This window comes from Oreochromis aureus, linkage group 17, assembly GCF_013358895.1.
Source record: "Oreochromis aureus strain Israel breed Guangdong linkage group 17, ZZ_aureus, whole genome shotgun sequence".
Classification (NCBI taxonomy): domain Eukaryota; kingdom Metazoa; phylum Chordata; class Actinopteri; order Cichliformes; family Cichlidae; genus Oreochromis; species Oreochromis aureus.
Window position 1 is genome coordinate 12,869,103 of NC_052958.1, and position 26,064 is coordinate 12,895,166.

General features: G+C 39.9%; 1 protein-coding gene across 3 annotated transcripts in view; it reads left to right on the forward strand.

The window, feature by feature from the left end:
* cacna2d1a (calcium channel, voltage-dependent, alpha 2/delta subunit 1a) overlaps window positions 1–26,064 on the forward strand; it is a 127,384-nt gene that overhangs the window by 92,335 nt on the left and 8,985 nt on the right. For all 3 annotated transcript variants that reach the window (XM_039600948.1, XM_039600949.1, XM_039600950.1), the window contains 11 exons: window positions 13,622–13,731; window positions 15,761–15,835; window positions 16,225–16,292; window positions 16,395–16,433; window positions 16,516–16,587; window positions 19,906–20,058; window positions 21,087–21,139; window positions 22,629–22,684; window positions 23,628–23,745; window positions 24,383–24,492; window positions 25,157–25,239. In XM_039600948.1, the coding sequence (XP_039456882.1) occupies window positions 13,622–13,731; window positions 15,761–15,835; window positions 16,225–16,292; window positions 16,395–16,433; window positions 16,516–16,587; window positions 19,906–20,058; window positions 21,087–21,139; window positions 22,629–22,684; window positions 23,628–23,745; window positions 24,383–24,492; window positions 25,157–25,239 (937 nt within the window). The remainder of the gene's footprint in view (window positions 1–13,621; window positions 13,732–15,760; window positions 15,836–16,224; window positions 16,293–16,394; window positions 16,434–16,515; window positions 16,588–19,905; window positions 20,059–21,086; window positions 21,140–22,628; window positions 22,685–23,627; window positions 23,746–24,382; window positions 24,493–25,156; window positions 25,240–26,064) is intronic.

The following is a 26,064-nucleotide window of genomic DNA, read 5'->3' on the forward strand; positions in this document are numbered from 1 at the left end:
AACAACTCAGTTATTTTGTCCACATCCAGCTGTAACTCCGATTCTGTGCGAGCATTTGCGAGAGACCGGGGAGCTGAAACGACAGAGAGAGTCCCCTCGCTATCCATTTGCAGCCAAGTGCGGCAGCTAGCTAGGTAGCCGGCTAGCTGTCAGGCAGGACCAACGTCGTCAGAGCACTGTCGCTAAATATGGGATGTCTTGATAAAACAAGCAGATATTTGAAGTTTACACACCTACATTCTCGCCTGAAAATATCTTAAAAGTTTATTTTGTGACCTAGAAACACGAATAAAAGACATATAAAACGAAGTGGTGGCCGCCATTGTTCACTCTGTAGAGGCGTGCTATGAATTTGTGGGATATGGAGTTTTCAACACAAGGATAAATCTTTTCGGCTGTACTACTCCCGGTATACCACTAGAGAGAGCCAAGACACCACAAATGAAGTCTGTTTATTTGGCGCAAAAGATGAATTGGCCTAAATTTGTACTAAAATATTAATATTTAAAAACTATAAAAGTCATAAACACCAAAAGTCACAACATAATAGTCCAGCTCCAGGCGCACAAAATGATCTAACATATGTAATCCTAATGTCAAAACTGTTTGGCAGAGGAGCGCGGGAAAATTTTCACTAAAATATTAATATTTAAAAAACTATAAAATTCATAAACACCAAAAGTCATAGCACACCATTCCAGATCCGGCCGCACAAAATGAGGTAACATATATGAAGCTTGTCTCAAAACTGCGGGCGTGATACGTGCGAAATTTAGGCGGAAGATGGAGAATAATAATAACTAGAAAAATTTGCATTTCCTGCGAAAATGCAGTGTGGATGCTGTAAAGCTGAAGCTGTCAGCTGAAACTAGCTGAAAAAGCTGAAAAGTTGCAGAAGTTGTAAAACCTTTGCAAAAAATTGTAATAACTTTGCAGAAGCATAAGAACTTAGCAAAATGTAATTACTTAGCAGAACTGCAATAACGTAAAGAAAACATAATACTTGGCAGAAATACAATAACATAGCAGAACTTAGCAGCAGAAATTAGAATAAATATTGTAACTTAGCAGAAACAAGATAACTTTTCAGAAATACAGGATTTTAGCAAACATGGTACAAGATTACATAGATACTTTATTTAAACAAAAATACCTAAACATTGCACAAATACTGTGATTTAGGACAAATACTACAACATAGCAGAAATGCTGTAATTCAGCAAATATACTATGCTATGGCACAAATAGAAAGAATATGCTCAAATACTATGATTTTGCTCAAATAATATGATTAAGCAATAATACTAAGATTTAGCAGAAATACTGTATTTAGCACAAATACCGAAAAGTAGCAGAAATACTGTAATTTAGCATAATAGTAATAACTTGCACAATTACAAATATGGACATGGTAAATGGCCTGTATTTATATAAGCGCTTTTATGGTCCCTAAGGACCCCAAAGCTCTTTACATATCCAGTCATTCACCCATTCACACACTGGTGATGGCAAGCTACGTTGTAGCCACAGCCACCCTGGGGCGCACTGACAGAGGCGAGGCTGCTGGACACTGGCGCCACCGGGCCCTCTGACCACCACCAGTAGGCAACGAGTGAAGTGTCTTGCCCAAGGACACAACGACCGAGACTGTCCGAGCCGGGCCTCGAACCGGTAACCTTCCGATTACAAGGCGAACTCCCAACTTTTGAGCCACGATCGCCCCCATATATGGAAACACACATGCACAGAGACACACACAGGATCCAATTCAATCAACCAGTGTAAATATATTGATTTTAAATCACACAATAAGATACACCCATAAAAAGGCTCTCTCTCTCTCTCTCTCTCTGTCATACACACACACACACACACACACACACACACACACACACACACACACGCAGCAGCAGCAGAAGCAAGTGAACAAACAGGGGCTGTACATACAGTGTTTCCTGTATGTTTCTAGGTGGGTCAAAAAGCCTGGAGCTGCTTAATTTGAATCCACCAATCAGAAAGGCTATGTACTTTTTCCCGCCAAAACAGGTGCACCTGTTTTTACACACGCACACACAGAGACAGGATTTGTGCAGTCTATTTTTCATAGTGAGGACTCCTCTCAAACAAATGGCTATAATTTCCTTACCAGCTGCGCCACTGGGAAAGACAGTGAGCTCTTGGGAAACAGGGTGATGAGCAGTCAGAATTAGATCGCGGTGAGAGGCAAAGAGCGCCGTTTTTTGGAGTTACAAAACGTCGTGTAACTCAAAAACTAGGTGGACTAGAAGCATAATTCTTGTACTGGGTGAATCAGCGGACTTTGGTGTACTTTGACTGCGATTTTCATTGCTCTTTGTACATCCGTCGCTGAGATATGACGAGAGAAGAAACGGCAGACCTCAGATATGATTGGCTGGCTGGGAAGCCGTGCAGGCCCTGATATGTAAATTTGAATGTCTCAGTCCTCACAGAGGACCTGGCAAAAATATATAGAAATAGTATGATTAAGCATAAATACTACATTTAGCAGAAATACTGTATTAAGCGGCACGGTGGTTAGCACTGTTGCCGCACAGCAAGAAGGTCCTGAGTTCAATTCCACCATCAGGCCGGGGTCTTTCTGTGTGGAGTTTGCATGTTCTCCCGTGTTTGCGTGGGTTACCTCCGGTACTCTGGCTTCCTCCCACCGTCCAAAGACATGCAGCTTGTGGGGATAGGTTAATTGGATAATCCAAATTGTCACTAGGTGTGAATGTGAGTGTGAATGGTTGTCTGTCCTTGTGTGTTGGCCCTGCGACAGAATGGCGACCTGTACCCGCCTCTCGCCCTATGATAGCTGGGATAGGCTCCAGCGCCCCCGTGACCCTGAAAAGGATAAGCAGAAGCAAATGGATGGATGGACTGTATTAAGCACAAATCCTATAAAAAGCAAAAATCCTATATTAAGCAATATAAAAATCCTATAAAAAGCAAAAATACTGTACTATGATTTGGTAGAAAACTATAATTAATCAGAAATACTATATTTGGCAGAAATACTGTAATCAGCACATATACTGTAACATGACAGAAATTCCTCCACTTAGTAGTAATACTATAACATAACACAAATGTTATGATGAGTTGAGCGGCTGGTACTCTGGTGCAGTCAGCACAATCTGGAGCTGAACACTCTTAAAACTGTAGAGATGACAGTGGACTTCAGGAGACATCCCTCAACTCTGCCCCCCTCATCATATCAGACAGCCCTGTGTCGACTGTGGAGATCTTCAAGTTGCTGGGTACCACCATCTCCCAGGACCTGAAGTGGGAGACCAACATCAACTCCATCCTCAAAAAGACCCAGCAGAGGATGTACTTCCTGAGACAACTGGGGAAGTACAGTCTTCCACAGGAGCTGCTGATCCAGTTCTACACTGCAGTCATTGAGTCTGTCCTGTGCTCCTCCATCACAGTCTGGTATGGTGCAGCCACTAAACAGGACAGGTGCAGACTGCAGCGGACTGTACGGGCAGCAGAAAGGATCATCGGCGCCCCCTGCCCTCCATCCAGGATCTGTACCTCTCAAGAACCAGGAAACGGGCAGGAAAATCATCACAGACCCCTCACACCCTGGACACAGACTTTTTGACCTGCTGCCCTCTGGCAGACGGTACAGAAGCCTGCAGACCAGGACCACCCGACACAGGAACAGTTTCTTTCCCTCGCCATCTCCCTTCTAAACAGTTGAACTGTCACACTCCTCCCACTGCCAGACTGCAACTGCACCTTATGTACATTCTGTAGTATTCATTCCACCTCATTTCATTTCTGTATTTTATGTATATACGTTTAGATTAGTTTTTATAGTTGGTTTACACAGCTTTGTGTATGTATGTGTATGCATGTGTAATGTATATATAGATACGTGTGTGTGTGGGTGCGTGTGTGTGTGTGTGTGTGTGTGTGAGATTTACATTGCTGTGCTCGAGAGCCACCATCTACCGGAACCAAATTCCTTGTATTTGTCTGCACATATACTTGGCCAATAAACACGATTCTGATGATTTGGCACAAAACCATGATGATTTGGCAAAAATACTATGATTTAGCAGAAATACTATGATTGAGCAGAAGTACTAAGATGTAGTAAAAGTACTTTGATTTAAGAGAAATCCAATTATGGAGGAGTAATACTTTAAAATGGGAGAAATATTGATACACACACACATTCACAGAGCCTAAAGGGAAGAGTATTTGTGCCATGGAGTGTTAAGAAGAATCTGAGGTCCATATTAGAAAAGCTGGTAAAAAGTTTTCAGAATTGTAATAAATGATGAATATGAATTAGTGGTCTGTGATAGTGTATTAATTTGTAGGGCAAAAACAGGTTGTCCAAGGTGGAGTTGAACCCACGACCTTTGGGTTGCAGACCTGTGTCATTACCAGCTGCGCCACTGGGAAAGACAGTGTGCTCTTGGGAAACAGGGTGATGAGCAGTCAGAATTAGATCGCGGTGAAAGGCAAAGAGCGCCGTTTTTTGGAGTTACAAAACGTCATGTAACTCAAAAACTAGGTGGACTAGAAGCATAATTCTTGTACTGGGTGAATCAGCGGACTTTGGTGTACTTTGACTGCGATTTTCATTACTCTTTGTACATCCGTCGCTGAGATATGACGAGAGAAGAAACTGCAGACCTCAGATATGATTGGCTGGCTGGGAAGCTGGCAGAAATATATAGTAATAGTGTGATTAAGCATAAATACTACATTTAGCAGAAATACTGTATTAAGCACAAATCCTATAAAAAGCAGAAATACTATATTAAGGAATATAAATATCCTATAAAAATGGTATAAAAAGCAAAAATACTGTAATATGATTTGGTAGAAAACTATAATTAATCAGAAATACTATACTGGGCAGAAATACTATATTTAGCACAAATCTTATAAAATAGCAGAAATAGTATGATTCAGCACAATAGTAATAACTTAAACAGAAAAATTGGAAAAGCAAAATGGACAGCTGAAAAATGCTGAACATGCTAAGGGTCCTTCAAATGTACTTGTTAAATGAAAAAAAAAACTTAGCAAAAAAAGTGTAACAGTCACACAATCACAAATATGGAAACATATGGAAACACACATGCACAGAGAGACACACAGGATCAAATTCAGTCAACCAGTCTAAATATATTGAATTTAAATCATACAATAAGATGCTCCCATAAAAACTCTGTCTCGCCTCTCTTTCTCTCTCTCTCACACACACACACACACACACACACACACACACACACACATACATAGGGAGAGACAAGCAAGTTTCTAGGTCAGTCAAGCAGCCTGGGAGCTGCTAAATTTGAATCCACCAATCAGAGAGGCTGTGTACTTTTTCCCGCCAAAACAGGTGCAGCCGTTTTTACACACTCAGCACAGAGAGAGACAGGATTTCTGCAGTGTATTTCTCATAGTGAGGATTCCTCTCAAACAAATGGCCATAATTTCCTAACCGTAGGGGCTAGAACGGTCATTCTTACACCGTTTTGTTCAGAAGAGATGGGGAATCTTCAAGTGTTGACAATTTATCATTAAAATATGAATTATTAAAGATATTTGACTTCTAATGCACCATAACTGAGTAGAGCAAAGCAAAACTGCCTTGACTTGCCCTCAAACAACGCTTTCTAACTCTAAATCTATTTGGAGTATCGATATCATTCTTTCACCGTAAGAGACAGCAGGCTTTGGTGAACAGTCATGGAAATTTTCAGGTCTCTGTGGAAATCCAAAAAAAAAGATATGACGAGAGAAAAAAAGTGGTTCATTTCAGAGTTTGAAATCTTAAGAAATCTGAGCGAAGGACTAATTTCCTACCCTCAAACAAGTCTAACTCATTTCAGAACGGTAATAGGTGAGAAAAAATTCTTGAATTGTGAGCGTCAGGAATGTCTGAAGATATACGGGGACAAGCCTCATGTTTTAACTTCGCTTCGTTAAGGAGATATGACGATTCGAATATGCCTGTCATTACAGAAATCAAGCGATGATTTTGAACAAACTCTCCATTGACTTTCTATGGAGAGTTTTCAGACTTTGTGTTGCTCTGAGGAGATTTGCCAAAATTCTATAAATCTCACAACAATGATGGTGACATTTTCTGAAAGCCAGCAAAAATACCTACGTTTTGATGTATAATTTGTGGAAGTTCAGTGAAAATTGAGCAAGTAGCAAGAAGTTGTTCGGACATGAAGAGAAGACTGCGAAACCTACAGTGGCACACTGGAAGCCAAGTGCATAGCAACCATAACAACGCATGTATTTTCTGAAAAATCACAAAATGAAACTCAAAACTTAAAGAGGGATAAGATGAAAACGGTAACAGATATGAAAAAGCTGAATCATTAATGAATAGCCCAATAATTTGTGAACATTTTAAAGTTTGAATGGTTGTTCTAGGCGAAAGTATGAGAATGTAGTTAAGTTTCAAAAACAAGCAAGTTTTAGCAGAATTGTGGAAGTTTCCATTCATTTCAATGGGACAAATTAAAGGAAAAAAGCTTAATATTTTAAAAAGTATAATAGCATAAAATACCAAAAGTCATAGCCATCATTAGCAGAAATAGCAGAATAGTTTAAAATTTGAACGGTGAAAATCGGCTGAAAATTGTTAAAGTAGTTAAGTGCCAAAAAACGTACAAAAAGTGGCAACTAGAATAATAAAGTATAAAGAATAAAGAGAAACAGGAACTCAATAGTGTGGATGCATAAAGCATCCACACAATAATAACTAGAAAGCGAAAATTTCAGAAGAAATTTTATGTGTGCCTATGCCGCTGCTAATCACTGTAGTTGCCATTCATACGGCTACAGACAGCAAAACTCAGAAGAGCAGCCATTCTCCACCATGAATTATGATAAAAACAAACACCGCTCGCGCCTCACAGATGACAGCTTACAGTTTTGGGTAAAGATGAAGTTACTTCGTACAGCGCCGATTTGCAGACGCTGTGCACACAGGTTCATGAGCAGAAGTCCCATTGTACCACGGCAGACCCGACAATGTTTGCATGAACACGCTTTGAAGCATTACATTATGGACCACTTTTCACACATGCATTCACTTTTTGTTTTTTGTTATTTTTACACAGTGTTCTGAATGATGAACAATGGTCTACAGCCAATCTTGTGTATTATTATACAAACTTTGGTTGTGAGATTCAGATAACTATTTAATAAAAGCTAAATATTTTATATGAGAGTAAGAAAGAAAAGTATATCTTTATGTCCACCTTTCTCTGTTAATGCCCTACCTGGCCCCCTGGCAAAAGCTTTGCTAGATCCGCCCCTGCACAGTTACCAGCTGTCAGCTACACAAAAAAAGGAGCTTGGTGTTTACAGGGAGTGCAGAATTATTAGGCAAATCAGTATTTTGTCCACATCATCCTCTTCATGCATGTTGTCTTACTCCAAGCTGTATAGGCTCGAAAGCCTACTACCAATTAAGCATATTAGGTGATGTGCATCTCTGTAATGAGAAGGGGTGTGGTCTAATGACATCAACACCCTATATCAGGTGTGCATAATTATTAGGCAACCTCCTTTCCTTTGGCAAAATGGGTCAAAAGAAGGACTTGACAGGCTCAGAAAAGTCAAAAATAGTGAGATATCTTGCAGAGGGATGCAGCAGTCTTAAAATTGCAAAGCTTCTGAAGCGTGATCATCGAACAATCAAGCGTTCATTCAAAATAGTCAACAGGGTCGCAAGAAGCGTGTGGAAAAACCAAGGCGCAAAATAACTGCCCATGAACTGAGAAAAGTCAAGCGTGCAGCTGCCAAGATGCCATTTGCCACCAGTTTGGCCATATTTCAGAGCTGCAACATCACTGGAGTGCCCAAAAGCACAAGGTGTGCAATACTCAGAGACACGGCCAAGGTAAGAAAGGCTGAAAGACGACCACCACTGAACAAGACACACAAGCTGAAACGTCAAGACTGGGCCAAGAAATATCTCAAGACTGATTTTTCTAAGGTTTTATGGACTGATGAAATGAGAGTGAGTCTTGATGGGCCAGATGGATGGGCCCGTGGCTGGATTGGTAAAGGGCAGAGAGCTCCAGTCCCACTCAGACGCCAGCAAGGTGGAGGTGGAGTACTGGTTTGGGCTGGTATCATCAAAGATGAGCTTGTGGGGCCTTTTTCGGGTTGAGGATGGAGTCAAGCTCAACTCCCAGTCCTACTGCCAGTTTCTGGAAGACACCTTCTTCAAGCAGTGGTACAGGAAGAAGTCTGCATCCTTCAAGAAAAACATGATTTTCATGCAGGACAATGCTCCATCACACGCGCGTCCAAGTACTCCACAGCGTGGCTGGCAAGAAAGGGTATAAAAGAAGAAAAAAACTAATGACATGGCCTCCTTGTTCACCTGATCTGAACCCCATTGAGAACCTGTGGTCCATCATCAAATGTGAGATTTACAAGGAGGAAAACAGTACACCTCTCTGAACAGTGTCTGGGAGGCTGTGGTTGCTGCTGCACGCAATGTTGATGGTGAACAGATCAAAACACTGACAGAATCCATGGATGGCAGGCTTTTGAGCGTCCTTGCAAAAAAAAGGTGGCTATATTGGTCGCTGATTTGTTTTTGTTTTGTTTTGAATGTCAGAAATGTATATTTGTGAATGTGGAGATGTTATATTGGTTTCACTGGTAAAATAAATAATTGAAATGGGTATATATTTGTTTTTTGTTAAGTTGCCTAATAATTATGCACAGTAATAGTCACCTGCACACACAGATATCCCCCTAAAATAGCTAAAACTATAAACTATTTCCAAAAACATTCAGCTTTGATATTAATGAGTTTTTTGGGTTCATTGAGAACATGGTTGTTGTTCAATAATAAAATTATTCCTCAAAAATACAACTTGCCTAATAATTCTGCACTCCCTGTATGAGAGTAAGAAAGAAAAGTATATCTTTGTGTCCACCTTTCTCTGTTAATGCCCTACCTGGCCCCTGGCAAAAGCTTTGCTAGATCCGCCCCTGCACAGTTACCAGCTGTCAGCTACACAAAAAAAAAGGAGCTTGGTGTTTGTCTCTCAGAAACAGTTCATAACTTCCTTCAACTCATTCATGTCACCTAAGGGTAAACCTGTTTCTCCATCACCTGTTCAGCTCTGATGATTCAGTAAGGATATCTGGTTTGGAACAGCCGTTTTACAGCTGTGGCTGCAGCAAACATCAGCTGATACTAGAAATTAAAAGCAAATGAATTCTAACAACAGCTGATCAAGCTTAAACGTGCTGCTGTTGTTTAGCGCGATAAACAAACAAGAGAGAAAAGCCGATCATTGATCAGTTTCATGACTGAAGTTTCAACAGGCGAGAGAATGACAGGGGAGGCTTCGTAACGACAGAATAAATCGTAATATTTTCTCTGAATGTGGCACGATTCCGTTTGTACGGCAACTCTATGAACTAACCATTATGAATAAAATAAAGTCCAACGTCAGTAACTTAGCGCGCACACAGCTGTATATAAACTCCCGTCGTGCTAGCTAGCACGCAGTACGATTGTAAAAAGTCAGCACAACGAAAATAAACTACACCTAAACTCTGTTTATATCTGACCCAAATAGAGTGCAGTTCATAACTTCTTACCTGAAATTCAGTTCACCTCACGCCCTGCCTTCGCTTTCCTGATCCATGATTCTAACAACAGCTGATCAAGCTTAAACGTGCTGCTGCTGTTTAGCGCGATAAACAAACAAGAGAGAAAAGCCGATCATTGATCAGTTTCATGACTGAAGTTTGAACAGGCGAGAGAATGACAGGGAGGCTGTCATAAAGTTCAACATCAGTAACTTAGCGGGCACACAGCTGTATAGAAACTCCATCGTGCTAGCTACCACGCAGTACGAGTTATTATAACTGATTGTAAAAAGTCAGCACAACGAAAATAAACTACACCTAAACTCGGTTTATATCTGACCCAAATAGAGTGCAGGTCATAACTTCTTACCTGAAATTCAGTTCACCTCACGCTCCGACCGGCAGCCGCCTGCTTCTCCTGCCTTCGGTTTCCCTGATCCACGATCTACCACCGGTCGATCGGCGGTCGCCGCCGCCTCGTTCCCGCATGTTCTTTCTGACACACACCGGTGGATAGCTGCCCTCGGTTGTAGCTCCGCGTCAGCGACTACCAAACAACTCAGTTATTTTTTCCACATCGACCAGCATCTGGACAATCCACCGCCTTTCACTGTTTGTACCGTTACTAAAAAAAAACCCCTCATCGGCTCATAAAACCGAAAAATAAGTCCAGCTATGACCCTGAGTCAAAAAGACAGCCAGCTCGGGTTAGCTAGCTACCTGTCTAGCTCTTTGCAGGCACCGAAAACATCAGAGCTAATATGGGATGTCTTGGTAACACGAGCAGATATTTGAAGTTTACATCTGGCCAATCCACCACCTTTCACTGTTTATACCGTTACTAAAATGAATAAATAAATAAATCATCGGTCCATATAAACGAAAAATAAGTCCAGCTAAAACACATACTGTCGGCGACGACCGGGTGCTGACACGAGTTTCACCGCCTCAATATAAGCCAAGCCTGGGTGCTTTTTCACGAAGGGTCGCTAGCGGTGCTAGCTAACTATGCTAGCGGCGCTAGCTAGCTAACCGACTATCAGCAACACATAAGAGAACTGCTGCTAAATAAACTACACCTAAACTCGGTTTATATCTGACCCAAATAGAGTGCAGGTCATAACTTCTTACCTGAAATTCAGTTCACCTCACGCTCCTGCCTTCGCTTTCCCTGATCCACGATTGACCTCCACGTTAGCAAACACCGGTCGATCGGCGGTCGCGGCATGTCCTTTCTGTCATACACCGGTGGATAGCTGCCCACTGTTGTAGCTCCCCGTTATAGCACCACCAAACAACTCAGTTATTTTGTCCACATCCAGCTGTAACTCCGATTCTGTGCGAGCATTTGCGAGAGACCGGGGAGGTGAAACGACAGAGAGAGTCCCTCGCTATCCATTTGCAGCCAAGTGCGCGGCAGCTAGCTAGGTAGCCGGCTAGCTGTCAGGCAGGACCAACGTCGTCAGAGCACTGTCGCTAAATATGGGATGTCTTGATAAAACAAGCAGATATTTGAAGTTTACACACCTACATTCTCGCCTGAAAATATCTTAAAAGTTTATTTTGTGACCTAGAAACACGAATAAAAGACATATAAAAGCGAAGTGGTGGCCGCCATTGTTCACTCTGTAGAGGCGTGCTATGAATTGTGGGATATGGAGTTTTCAACACAAGGATAAATCTTTTCGGCTGTACTACTCCCGGTATACCACTAGAGAGAGCCAAGACACCACAAATGAAGTCTGTTTATTTGGCGCCAAAAGATGAATTGGCCTAAATTTGTACTAAAATATTAATATTTAAAAAACTATAAAAGTCATAAACACCAAAAGTCACAACATAATAGTCCAGCTCCAGGCGCACAAAATGATCTAACATATGTAATCCTAATGTCAAAACTGTTTGGCAGAGGAGCGGGAAAATTTTCACTAAAATATTAATATTTAAAAACTATAAAATTCATAAACACCAAAAGTCATAGCACACCATTCCAGATCCGGCCGCACAAAATGAGGTAACATATATGAAGCTTGTCTCAAAACTGCGGGCGTGATACGTGCGAAATTTAGGCGGAAGATGGAGAATAATAATAATAATAATAAGAATAATAAATCCGACGAATAGTAATATGTGTGCCTCTTTCCATAGGCACACATAATAAGAATAATAAATCCGACGAATAGTAATATGTGTGCCTCTTGGCATAGGCACACATAATAATAAGAATAATAAATCCGACGAATAGTAATATGTGTGCCTCTTGGCATAGGCACACATAAAAATAATTTGTCATGCCACACATTCTATTTGTAATTAATGCATCACTTGTACTAGTTTTGTCCATGTATCATTTTTAAAAAGTTTTTGTACAACCATTAAAAAAACCTTCTCTGCCCCCATCTCCTTGGATAACTTCAGATACATCTACAAACTTTAATTTTAAATTAATTCCTGTTTATTTGAATCTACTCTATTTAATTTCTATAGTGCCAATTCTCAACAACAGTTGCTTCAAGATACTTCATATTGTAGGGTAAAGAGCTTTCAGTATTTTTTTTTAGAAAATCCCAATAATCAAACAGATGGTGACAGTAGGAAGAAAACACTCTTCTTCGGTTGGGGATGAGGGGAAACAGAACAGAGAGAGACAGGACAAAAGGTATACTAGAGAGAGAGTCCGATCTATTTTTCCTCATGTCATGGTTGGCTGTGTGGCAGGCAGGCAGGAGTGGTGGACCCAAAATGCAGGACTCTTTGGAAACGAGATTTAAACTGAAAACGCAGCTTTATTGCTGGACAAAACGTCAACATAAAATAAAACTCACGAAAGCAAAACAAAACTCTAAACTGAGGTGCTGGAGGACTGGAAATCATGAACACACAGCAAGCCGAGGGTGTACAGACGTTAACGACGCGACACTGTCACAAAGACACACTGGGCTTAAATACACTGAGGGAGTCATCAAGGAATTAGAGACAGAAGGGGAACACAGCTGGGAGGAATAAGACCTAACGAGACAGGGAGAGCAAAGCTGGAACACTGACATCAGACAGGAACATGAACCTTCAAAGTAAAACAGGAAACAAAACACACTTTACTAAGACACGGACTAGACAGAGAGAGGCAGACTTGACACTGACCAAAACCTACTAAATAATAATCATAATCAAAACAGTATCACAAAGTAAACAGCATATAACTCAAAATCCCGAGAAATACCATGAACATAAGAAACTCAAAATGCTGGGTCGAACCGACCCAGGACCGTGACACCTCAAGGTTTTAGAAAAGATTATTGCTGAAAAATTGTTTGTTTTCATTTCAGAGTGATGAGTGATTTATGGGTTGCTTCCCATTCTGGTAAAACCTGTATTTTACTGAATCATTTCAGGTTCAGTTTTAAGGAAGTTTTATTCTTACTTACAGGATAAGTGAGTCATTGGCAACTCTGGTCTGTGGGGTACCGCAAGGCTCTGTCCTTGGACTACTTCTGATTTCTTTATGCATATTACCCCTGGGACAGGTTATCTGTAGACACAGTGTTTTCGATGCTATGCAGGTGACACAAGGCTCTACAGCTCTTTAACACTAAAGGCAGTCGTGAAGTTAATTAACTAATTTTATATCCAATATATTGAATGCTAGATGGCACAGAACTTCCTGCAGCTAAACATGGATGAGACAGAAATAATCATCTCTTCTTAGCAAATGTTTGAAATTTGTTTTTAATTTACCTGTTTCATTTGTAATTTTCTTCACTTTTTAATCCCCTAATACTGTTTCATCTTTATCTATTTGTTTCCTATCTTGTTTTTGATTTTTGAAAGGTGCTTTATAAATAAATTATTATTACTGTTATTAAAAGTGAACTTGATAAACAAAGAACTGCAGTTAGAATTAGATCTGTAGATATTAGAGTCAAAAATGTGGTCGTGGTAGTATGATATTGGTAATATTTGCATGCACTCATCTTTATTTTTACAGTAATGGACTGGACTGGACTGGACAAGCGGAGACGTATGATTTAAGCTTCTACAAGCGAAGTTTGGACAATGATCTGTACATCTTCACTCCAACTGTATTCCAAAATAGTTGTGAGTAACAGCTACTCTGTTGTGTCATCACCTAAGAGTTTTTGTCACCTAAAAGGAACTTTGGCTACAATACCCAGAAAGCCTCTTTTGAAGATCCAGCTCTTCCGTGAATAATCCACGTGACTGTGTAACATATTTGTGCAATGCCGTACAACCTGCAAAGTAAGCCAAAGAATGACTGGCTACAACGCAGTCACCAAGGGGTACAACACATTTCAGTGTTCACAAACATATCAGTATCAAGCTATAAAGAGGCAGACACTGTCTGATCTCTAAATAATTAGCTGTTAAATCTCTCTATCGGGTGCTTGTAACCACTGTGGCCATCTGAAACCAAAATAAATGAATGAAGGCTGCGAGAGAGTGAAGATAGATGAACCTCTACCATCACAGCATAATAATACACATTCAAAAATCTAGAAGGGGACTTGCAGAGTCCATCCTCTACCAAGATCTAAGCTGCTTTTTTTTTTTTTTTTTTTTTTTTTTTTTTTAAAAGGCCTTTCATTCCCTATACTCCTTTCAATCCTATTTTAGAGAATTTATTTGCAAACAACAAAACGCACTGGAAATAAACCCACAACAAGGCTTGAGCCTTTACCTCAGTTCTCACCTTTGTCTTGAATTTCACCTTCACAGAGGAATAAATGGTTACAAATCAAGTTATTTTCCAAGGTGAAGGCCATTCCCGGAAAGCACTGTTACCAAATAACATAGTGACGTGGCATTGGTTTCCTTGTTGTTTTCCTTGTGTTTTTTTTATGTATTGTTATCAGATATGGTTCTCTTGTGGTCAAATTGTGATTCTAACTTAGAGTCACAGTCAGTAACTAACTTATTTTTTCTGAAGTCAAAAGTGCTTCAGTAGTATACAGTATTTTTATACAGTAAAGCATGCAGTTGTATGAATGAGTTGCTAAAGGAGGATCAAATGGGCAGTTTGACAGTAATCATAGTCTAAGGATCATCGAAAAAAAGCGTCTGGACTTCTTTAAGTTGCTTGAAGACATTTCACCTCTCATCTGGGGCAACCGTGGCTCAGGGGATTTGGAAGCTCATCTGTAACCGGAAGGTTGCTGGTTCGATCCCCCTGCTCTTTCTGTCCTGGTCGTTGTGTCCTTGGGCAAGACCCTACAACCTACTAGTGTTGGCCAGAGGGGCCGATGGCGCGATATGGCAGCCTCGCTTCTGTCAGTCTGCCCCAGGGCAGCTGTGGCTACAACTGTAGCTTGCCTCCACCAGTGTGTGAATGTGAGAGTGAATGAATAGTGGAATTGTAAAGCGCTTTGGGTGCCTAGAAAAGCGCTATAGAAATGCAATCCATTATTATCTGAGAAGGTACAATGTAGAAGAGCCACCTCGACGGGACAAGACTCGGCAGTCTATCTGCATCTATAGGACAAAGGTCACTCCTTTGAGGATGCCAGTGTTCACATTTTGGACAGAGAAGACAGATGGTTTGAAAGAGGAGTGAAAGAAGCCATCTATGTCCACTGTGAACGGCCCTCTTTTTACAGAGGCGGTGGCTTACGACACCAACTATCTGCCATCCATAATCCAGTTTTGAGACCCCTTCCCAGACACTTTAACGCCCACTCACATCCTGGGCCTTTTGATTTCAGGAAATCACATGATAGGGTGGGGCAAGGTCTCACAATGGGTTCACCCGAAACCTTGGCTGATTGTGACCTACACCCATTTTCACACCTTGCCTCGTGTGATTAGGTAGAGGATCATTAGGGGGTCCATGTCCCTCTTGTGGGGACACTCCCACAGGGCTTAAGTCTGGGACTCTCCACCATTTGACCCTAGAACTGAAGAAGCTTCTCGGATGAGAGGTGAAACGTCTTCAAGCAACTTAAAGAAGTTCAGACGCTTTTCTTTCCAAGCTCCTTAGACAATTTTGTGAATTGTTAATTTGTTTAGTTTGTTAACTTTTAATGATAAAGCCAGTAAATTGTTAGTAGCCATAAAATGAAAATGTGCACATACCATTTTCAATGCAGCGTTTCCTTGGTTTTTCTTGTAGCTCAATACGAGGGTTCAGTCCTAGTGAGTAAAGCAGTAAACCTCAAGATTGACGATATCACACTCAAACCAGCTGGTAAGAACACACGTGCACAAATACAAATCACAACCCAAAGAGTGTTTACATGTTTAAGCCCCATTTCTCATGCTCTATCTTTTATTAAACCGCCTACACATAAACACACTTACGCTTAAAGCGATGCATCTTATTTATAGATCCACACCCTATAGTGTGAACTTCTTTTCCTCCAAGAACACTTGCTGCTTCTAATTTAATGGCCACTACGTTTGTCTATTTCTTCTTCCCTCTGCCACAGATACACAAACACACATACACAAACCACACATCAAGTTGTCTAGTTGTCTGTGATCTTTAGCCAAGTTCCATTTTGTGAGTTCAGAGTGGAAAGTTGACACAGAGGTCCAGTATGATCTAGGATGTCTGGCTTTTGTGTTTTAACCCAGTGGCCGGTGTACAATTGGACATAGATATGTGGAGAGAGATCTTCTCCAACACCTCACAGAGAAAAAGTGTGAGTAGATCCTATCTTCATGACATATTCAGCATGTGCGCAATTAGACACATTTTGTCGTTCCTATCAGTTTTCATCATTTTGCTCTTCTATGTTTTCAAGTGCAAGGATGAGCTGTGTGGCTGTACGATAGGCGATAAGGTAAGAGGTTCGGGTATGTAGAAAATGTTTTGCTGTTAGTTTTGGATGAAAATCATCTGTTTAATCATCTGTTTAATTCCAGAATTTAAACTGTTACATTCTGGATGATGGAGGCTTCTTGGTGATGACCAATCAGATTGACCATTTTAATGAGGTGGGCCTCTGGATTTTGTTCTTTTTTTCATTCACACAGCAGCTGAAAATATAAATAGCGATTCTGATTGGTATGAAGTCAAGTATTTCTAAATATGACCCTTTACCAAGCATCAAGTAGTTGTTAGTGTTAGGTGTTAATATTGAACTCATTATTGGTATTTTTAATTCCACTAATCAATTATTTATTCTGTTTATGATTTACTAACCATGAACTGTCCTTAGTGATACTAGTATGTCTTCTCCTCACATTCATTTAGGTTAATATTTGGTGGTCTGATGACTTGATTGCCAGGATTTTTTTTCTTTAGATATCGTGACATGACTCTTTTGTAGTACTTAGAATTTAGAATAATGTAGTATTTAAATATGTCTAAGTATACTAAAATAGTATCCTGGGATCTCATTTCATTAGTTCATTAGTCTGTTATCTAAAGAAGAAACTACACAGGATGGAAAATGATTTAAAAGAAAAAAAAACTTTAAAATTAGACCTTTTAATTCTTGATTTAAATCATCATATGGCCTGTGATGATCTGTGATTGCCTGATTTCATGTGACCAGAATTCTGTAGTCCTGTGAAAGCTTAACACCCCATCATCTAGTAGTTTGTAGAACCACCTTTGGGAGCATGAACTTGATGTAATCATTTTCTGTATAACTTTATCAGTCTCTCACATCATTGCAGAGGAATTTTAGCTCACTCTTCTTCATAACATTGTTCAGTTCATTAAGGTTTGCATGCATTTGTTTGTGCACTACTTTCTTAAGGTCAACAGCATTTCAATTAGGTCATTTGGAGAATTTGGACTTTGACTGGACCATGGCAACATCGTGATTCTTTTCTTTGTCAGTCATTCGGTTGTAGATTTGCTACTATGCTTGGGATCATCGTCCTGTTGAATGACCAAGTGACAGCCGAGGTTTAGCTGTTGGACAGATGGCCTCATATTTGACTCTCATATTTGGGTGAATTTGCTCGGACGTCCACAGTTCAGATGATTGTGGAATTGTTTTAAAAGACATTTGAATTCTTCTCATCTGGAATTGCCACAACGTTGTATTTAATTAGCAGCACCTGGCTACTACCTACCTTAATTCCAATGGAAGCAGTAAGGGTGTGTTTAGTTTTTCACAGGACATAGAACCCTATAAAAACTTAACTTTTCACATTATTGTATAGATAATGTAACAACTGATCAAATTCTGTTCACGAAATGAAATTGGAGGTTCAAGGTAAGCTGGATTTAAGTTGAAATATTTTGTGTCAAAATAATATTTCTTTCATTTTTCTTGACCTTGAAAGAAATTCTTTTTTTTTTTACTGTCAAAGGACTTACGTGCTCAAAGTTGAATTGAATTCAACAACCAGTCCATTTACACAGAGACTGACCTTTTCCTGGACTCGCCTAATGCAGTTTGTCTTTAACTTGCCAGCTTTCTAATGCAAAGCCCATAAAAGTTTGAATATCACAACAAATCTTTTGTGAATCTTCAGTAAGCCTAAATTAGCTTTTTTATTTAAAAAAAAAAAAACATAACAAGGGAGCCTAATAAAGTTTTCCCAGGGCTTCCTATTATTAGCTAATTCACAAAACCCAAATACAGAAAATAGATGTTTCTGCGCTGTTATTGTCCTATTCTAAAGGCTGACCCGTGTTGTCATCTGAGTAAATGCTTTCATGCCACCTCAACCCCTTCCCTAATCAAAGTTGGGTGTATGGTGGATAAATCAGTTGCCTCAGCAGTACTAAAAACCCAGTGACCTTGTTTATAAAAGGCAGTGTGCCCTCAGTCATATTTCCTACAGCAGCAATGTTTCTCTCTCTGTGAGCTTCCCCTTTTCTCGCCTTCTTTCTATGTCCTTCTCTCCCCAGCTTATTCCTTTGCTTTCTCCAAAACGCCCTCCGGGAATCTGCAAGCTAACAGTGTTGAGACTGTTAATTCATTATTTGTGTTACTGCATGTGGAAAGAAAAGAAGGCTCACTTTACCTTATAGATTAAAAGATTTATATACCCTGTGAATGTTAAGATAAAGAGGAATGAATATATGGAGGACAGCTTGTTAACAGTGACCTGAGCGAATGACTGCATTTCATAAAGTACAAACACACAGAGCACTACTTACTGTACACACGCCCTCCTGGAAACACTGTTACTTAAACACTTCCATGCACACAGTCATGTGATACCTCTGATATACTGAGGCAAACTACTTCCCCCAAGTAAAAATTTATGGCTGCCCGATGGACTGTGTTAATCAGATTATACCGAAGTCAGTCATCCTGGTTTGAGAGTGATTTGCTGTCTGTTTGTCTTTAAATTCTCTGTGAACATTTTTTGCACATGCCTACAGTTTCACGACTTTTTGTTGCATGTGTTTTACTTTGTGACTGACCACTTTATTAGGTACACCTGTTTAACTGCTCAATCAGCCAATCACATGGCACTAACTTAACACATTTAGGTATGTAGACATGGTCAAGATGGCCAGCAAACATCAGGCTTCTGTCAGCTGAGAACATGAAAGTGAGGCTACAATTAACATAGACTCACTAAAATTGGACAGTAGAAGTCATCGCCTATTCAGATGAGTCTTGATTTCTCCTGCAACCACTTGGATAGCAGTTCAGAATTTGGCATGAACAACACGAAAGCATGCTGCCTTGTAGGCGGCTGCTGGTGGTGTAATAGTGTGGGCACATGTCACCCCCCCTTAAGTATTATGTTAATGCCATAGCCTACTTTGGCATTGGTGCTGGCCATAATTACATGATGGCTTGATAACATTATCTTTTGATTGCTGGTTCCAACAGGATAACACACAGCTCAGATCTTCCATGATGGTTTCTTTAGTTGACTCAAATGTCTTCCACATTCACCAGATAACTGTCGTCAGTGGTGAAATGGAGGATTTGCATCATGGATGTGTAGCCGACAAATCTGCGGCAGTTATGTACTTCTGTCATGTCAGTAAAAAATAGGCAGTTTTGCAGGCAAAGAGAGTCCAGTTCAGTACTAGCAAGGTGTACCTAATAAATAGCCTGGCAAAAATATAATGATACATTCAAATTATCAAGAAGCCTAAGCATTCTGTAAATGAAAAATCCCACCTACAATTCCATTTTAGAGGTTTTTGCTGTGTTCAGCCATTTATCTGTGGGCTGTAGGTAGTTAGTGGACCTTGAGGCATGTTTACTACTCATGCATTTGTCTTGTTAATTATATGATTTCTTTGTGCAAGTTCTTATTTATTTATTTTTGTAATTATTATTATTATTCTGTGCCCTGAATACCTGATCCCTGCTGGAAAACTAGATTGGGAAATTCTTCGGTGAGATCGACCCTTGTATTATGAGAAGCTTGATCAACTCGTCTCTGTACACCAATAAGAATACGTATAACTACCAGTCGCTCTGTGATCCCAAGAAAGAGGACAAAACATCTGCCGGCATGCGATCCGTCTACGTGGTAAGTTACATAAGCCAGAGACTATAAACACACGCAAAACCTATCACACAAACTGAGCCACGCATTACTGCACACCTACACGTTCTGATATCCGTACGTGAATGAATTTCCCTGCATGAACAGAAGGATAGACGCAAGTAAACATGATGCAATTTGTACTCATACCTGCTTGATGACATGCATGCAATACAAATACAGACCGTCACTCTAAAGGGAGCCATAAATCTGGATAGTGCAGATAGTAGGGAAAGCAGAGGGAATGGTGAAAGCATGGCTAAAGTGGATGTTTCAGTTAGAGTAACAGATTGCTTGGCTAACACATCAAGCAATGTACAAGCTGGCACTTTTTTCGTCACTTACAAAAAATGCAACTTCCACTGCCGATTTTACAATAACACTGATGCGTTCCCTTGATGTTAAAATGTTTCCATCATAGGTAGAGGCAATAAGCCGAAACTTAATAGAGGTATTTGTATTTGTAAAAAATTCAAATCATTTACTAGACAAACAAAGCTGTCATTTCCCAGCTGTTACCACATATTCGTACATGGTCTAGTGACCAAGGTGAGATGAAAGACGCAGATATCTTCTGATCAAAGACTCTGTCAGCAGCCAGTGTAACACGGTTAGTAAAGCCTCCTTGATGACTCAGGACACCGTCAACTAAAAGGAAAGAGTACAGCACTGATTCACCGAAACAAGGCCCTCGCATGCTAACTATAATCAAAGCAGCATGTTGGGCCTTTTATTTAAACCGTGTGCTACTTTGTTTTCTCACTGGTTCTTTGTTTACATAGTTATCCTCACATCTGTTGACGAGGACTGTGCTCTAATTTCCTCACAAAGGAGGAAAATAAAACCTCTGGCTGGAACTTTTGGTCTTTGTGCTGTGCAAAACTAGACAGCTACTGTAAACACAAACAGGATATTCAGACAGGCTCAGCCAGCTTAAAATGAATGCTAAACTATTCATTATAGGTTTTATTTGGTGCTCATCTAATATTCTTTTCTCATTTTCTCCCTTTAAGCCCACAATAGCAGATGTATTAAATTTGGGATGGTGGGCAACTGCTGCTGCCTGGTGAGTTCTTTTTGTTATTTGTTTGATTTTTAATTTTTTTAATAATATGGTCTGCAATGGTGTCATCCCATTATTAGCAGAAATATTCTCTATAAAAGCAGGAATTTTAAGTTCTTAACCTCAAAATACATGGAAAGCAGGATTTGTTCCTCCACATGGACGTATAGCATCTGTTTAATAGCTGAATTTTTCCCTAGACAGTCTACATTCCAGGAAATCATCTCTTGATTTATGCGCTGTGTCACTGTCTTGATGTCATTACAACATGTCCAATAAAAATATATTTTAAGGCCACTTAAAATGTATCCATATTCACGCCGTTAAAGCAAATATTAGGGCTTTTCAACTACAGTATGCAAATTGCTTGAGCTACACCTCATTTCTTTATATTTTGTGTCAAGGAGCGAGACTTCTTTTTAAAGTACTCTCTAGCTTTAGCTGTCCAAGCGTTACGAAAGTCTCTCGACCTTGTTCTTTGGACATTGGCTGCTTTTTCACTAGATTTTCAGTCCAATTTCTCAACCATTTTCAGATGAGTGTTTTGTTGGTTGTTTTTAAGCCACTTAGCACGTATGAATCATCCAAGCGTAAAAGGGCTCTTAACTCAAGAAAAAGACATCTGCATGCCTGGAAAACAATCTATGGAAGAGTCGCTGTCAAGAAGCCAATCTTAGGAAAGAGAAAGAAATATATTGTGGCAGAGGCAACTGGTCTTATGGATCAAAAATTGACATTTTTGGTTAAAATCATCATCAATATACAGTATGTGGTTAAAATATTTGGAGGAGGTTCAATCAGACCTGATTGCAGTGGCTTCATTTTTTAGCATAACAATGATCCCAAACACACTGCCAGTGCAATAAAAGCATAACTGTGTAGAAAAGCGCACAATGGAATGCTATTAGTCATAGATTGGCCTCCCCAGAGCCTGAACCTTAGTATTATTGAGGTAGTGTGGGACCATCTTAACAGAGAATGGAACAAAAGGCATCCAAAGAAGAGCTTTGCATGTCTACCAAGAAGCTTAAAGAACTAATCTTTAAGACTATTTAAAGAAATTACAAGATAGTTGTCCTAAAGCCTCGACTATAATGTCTGCTTTCCACAAGCCTGCTTCGGTCCAATTGTGTCCGAGTGATTTTTATCATCAGAGCTTGCCTGAAGGTGATCATACCAAGTAATAACTTTAAAGCTGGTTTGAATGATACGAACACTATTTTTGACTTACATGTTGTATTTCCACCTATGTTTTCACATTTCAAGAAGTCTGTGTTCCTATTTCCCATTTTCCTAGCAAAATATAAAGAAACGAGTGGCGGCTCAAGACATTTGCACAGTGCTGAACGTATGAAAACTGGATATAATTTAGTTAGTTCAGCAGTTTGGTTGTAGCTTGCGTGAGTACTTGAATAGATTTTTGTTTTAATGTATATAAAATCAAATGAATTTAACTATTTGTTTGTGTCTGGGATTGCTTTTTTGCTCTTAGGTCAATAATGCAACAGCTAGTGGTCAGCATCACATTACCTAACTTCGGGGAAGCAGGTTGGTTCCTATTAATTTCACATGAGAACAAGGGGGTTGAATTGTTTCTAAGAAATTTCTGCAGATCTATACACCCTGGATTGCCTCCTTATGGAGAATTAATTATGATGGATGTTCTTTTTACTTTGAAGTCAGTGTCATTTTTACAAATAGTTACAACCTCATCCTTAGAGGAATTTAGCAGGCTTAGGTTTGTATGTATTAGGAAAAACAGAATACTAGGCCTCCCTCTCTCTTTGTTAAAGACACTTCTTTTCATATGGCTTTGGCAAAATACGAGTTTTAGTTTATTAAAGCTTTGGCATTAGTTTTATGCTGTCATCCACAAGAAAATATGAGAACTGATGTTAATGCCCAGAAATGCTCCTTTCTCTCTTTTTTTCTAAATTTAAATATTACTATTTACATGGCTGGTTTCTCCTGGGAGGAAGGCAATAAACTTTATCTCTTAAGCTGCTTTAATTGTCACATACGAACAAAGGATAAATGTACTATTTGTACAGCACTACCTTCATGTTGAACATACAGAGAATGATTGTCTGTGTTAGGTTTTCTTTAAAGCTCAGTATCATAGCAAAATGTAGACACAAACAAAATCAAATGGAATTTAAAAGAAACTGTAGCTTAATCAGCTTTACAGACGATAGCAAAAGTCCCGCAAAAGTCCATCTAAATACTGAGGAAAAAACGCTCCAGTTACTTTCAAAAGCTCACAGGCGAACTATGAATGTTACACTTCGTAAAATTTACAATCTACTTGTTATGAAGTTGTTTCATTGTGTGAAGCGCTCTGGGTTCACACAAGTCCTCTCTAAATAAAAATAATTCAAAACACAACTTAATGAATGCTAATGTTTGCCGTATGTATAATAGGTGAAAATATATCAGAGCTGCTGTTTTAATTGTGTGTTAACCAAAAATATACCTGAATGTGCTTCTACAGCTACCGATGATGCACCGGATGTGGAGAAGGAGGTCTGCATCAAGGAGGAATATCAATACTACTTTGAGAATGACAGCCTGTCTTTTAGAGGCGTAATCGACACAGAGAAGTGCTCAAGGTAAACCTTAAAAACCCGTCTCAGCTACACAATAGGCACTTGCTGTGTAGACACTGACAGAGAATAATATCTGTAAAATACCTGACATGGGCCTAAAACCTTTCAAAACATTTGCATGCCATATAAGTGAAGTCAAGTCACTTGGCATTTTCATGTGTGATTTGTGCATGGGCATGTGTGGTGTTTTAAGGTCCCCTCTTGCCGGCTAATGGAGTGCCTGCCTGCGTGCCGCGTGGAATTCCTGCACTTTAGCTGCACACACGTTTCTTTTTAACGACCACTATAAAATAAAAAAAAAATACAAAAGCGGAGCAAATCATTTGAGCGCCAGCGACATGTGGGTCTCAGTAAAGTTCTCGGAGGACAGTGGTGTGGTAAGGCAGGTTTGTGTGTCCTTAGGAGTGAAAATAGTTGACAAACTTGACTGAGTGATCCACTGTGTGTGCAGACCAATAGCTGACTACTTTTGTGGAAAAGAGATGAGAATTACTGCATCTTCACTTCACTGCTTTCTGGTTAAACATTCAACTTCCTGTATCTCTTGTGAACATGTTTGAATGAAATCATATCTTTCCTGGACTCAAGCCCACGTGTCAACAACTGCTTTTGTGTCTCTTGTGTGTCTTCCCTTCTCCAGGCTCTATCACGCCGAAAGGCTGCCCAAGACGAACCTCGTCTTCATCGTTGCAGAAACAGAACATGGCTGTGAATGCCAGGAAAAGATATTAAAGCAGGAAGAACAGGAGTGTATCCTTTTACTAAACACCAGCTATAATCTGGTAGACAGTGTGTACACTTGACTCAGGGAGCAGATGTTTATAAAGTTTGTGCTTTGGAGAACATAGGCGCTGATTACGACTGATATTTTTCACCACTCGCCATTTAAAGAGGACTTGTGGTAAACAACTGAATGTTCGTTCTCCAAGCTTCTGTAAAAGGGTTGTTTTCCATTATCGACAGCGGTTACCGTGGAGTATTTCCCTCATTTGTGTCTTTTAGAATCCCACACCCACAAAAATGATCATCTCGGCTGTAATTGACATTTACAAATTGGCCCAGAATTGAGACTTGTAATGCTTGGGTTTCTAAGTCTGTAAGGCAGATGGTTTTGTGGGATAAGTCTGGATAGCTTACAAACAAATCAATGATGTTCTCGCAAATACACAGAGCTGTGATCAATTAGAGGTAAAGCCTCTTGGAAAACACCGTTGAAGAACATGATGGCCGCATCATTGCAGTATTAAGCAACGTATTCCAACTAGTGGCTTTGTTTAGTAATCAAGATGTATGATTTAACACTATTCCAGCTGTACGTAGAAACTGTGTCTTCTGAACAAAGCACTATTTGTTGCTGCTATTACTAATGCAGAATCAATCAGAAGTTGTCATGTTCCTGACTTCAGTAACCCAGCACAAGGGCCTGATCCTTGTCAATTGGCTTCCGAGCCGCGGTACAGGAAGGGGCCTGCAGCTTGTTTTGATAACAATAGTCATGTAAGTGCCTTTAATCAGACTTGGATGATTGTTTTCCCCTTATTTTTAAAAAAATTGGTTGTTCTGTGTTAGCAAAGACCTTTTGTCTGGCTTTCCGGTGATTGGGAGACAAACATTTTTTCTCTGTTTATCTTCTAAGCAAGATATTTGGATTCTTTGTTGGGTTCTCTCTGGGGTACTGTGGCTTTCTCCCGTAGCCTCAGACATGCACTTAACGGGGTTAGATTATTTGGTGATTTCAAATTGCCCATAGGTATGACTGTGGGTTTGAATGATTGTCTGCCTCTCTATGTTAGCCCTGCGACAGACTGGCAACCTGTCCAGGGTTTAATCCGGTTCTCGCCCTATCATAACTGGGATAGGCTCCAGCTCCACGTGACCCTGATAAAGACGAGCAGAAGAGAATAGATAAATGGATGGACTGATAACAGCAGACTTTTTCAGAGAAGATCTGCAACACTCAATGACATTTAACCAGATATACAACCAACAAGCCTTTACTGAGTGTAGTTATATTGGAAAGAAAGACCACTGCAAAGCTTTTTGTACTATACACTCACCAGGCACTTTAATAGGTATACCTGTTCCTCTGCTCAATAATGCAAAAGCGAAGCAGCAACTCAATGCACTGAGTCACGTAGACATGGTAAAGATGACCTGCTGAAGTTCAAACTGAGCATCAGAAAGGACAAGAAACTTGAGTTTGTCTTTGAACGTGACACAGTTGTTCATTCTAGTATTTCAGAGTATTTCAGGAACTGCTGAGGATTTTCCCATAAACTATCTCTGAGGTTTGCAGAAAATGGTCCAAAAAACAGTCTAAAA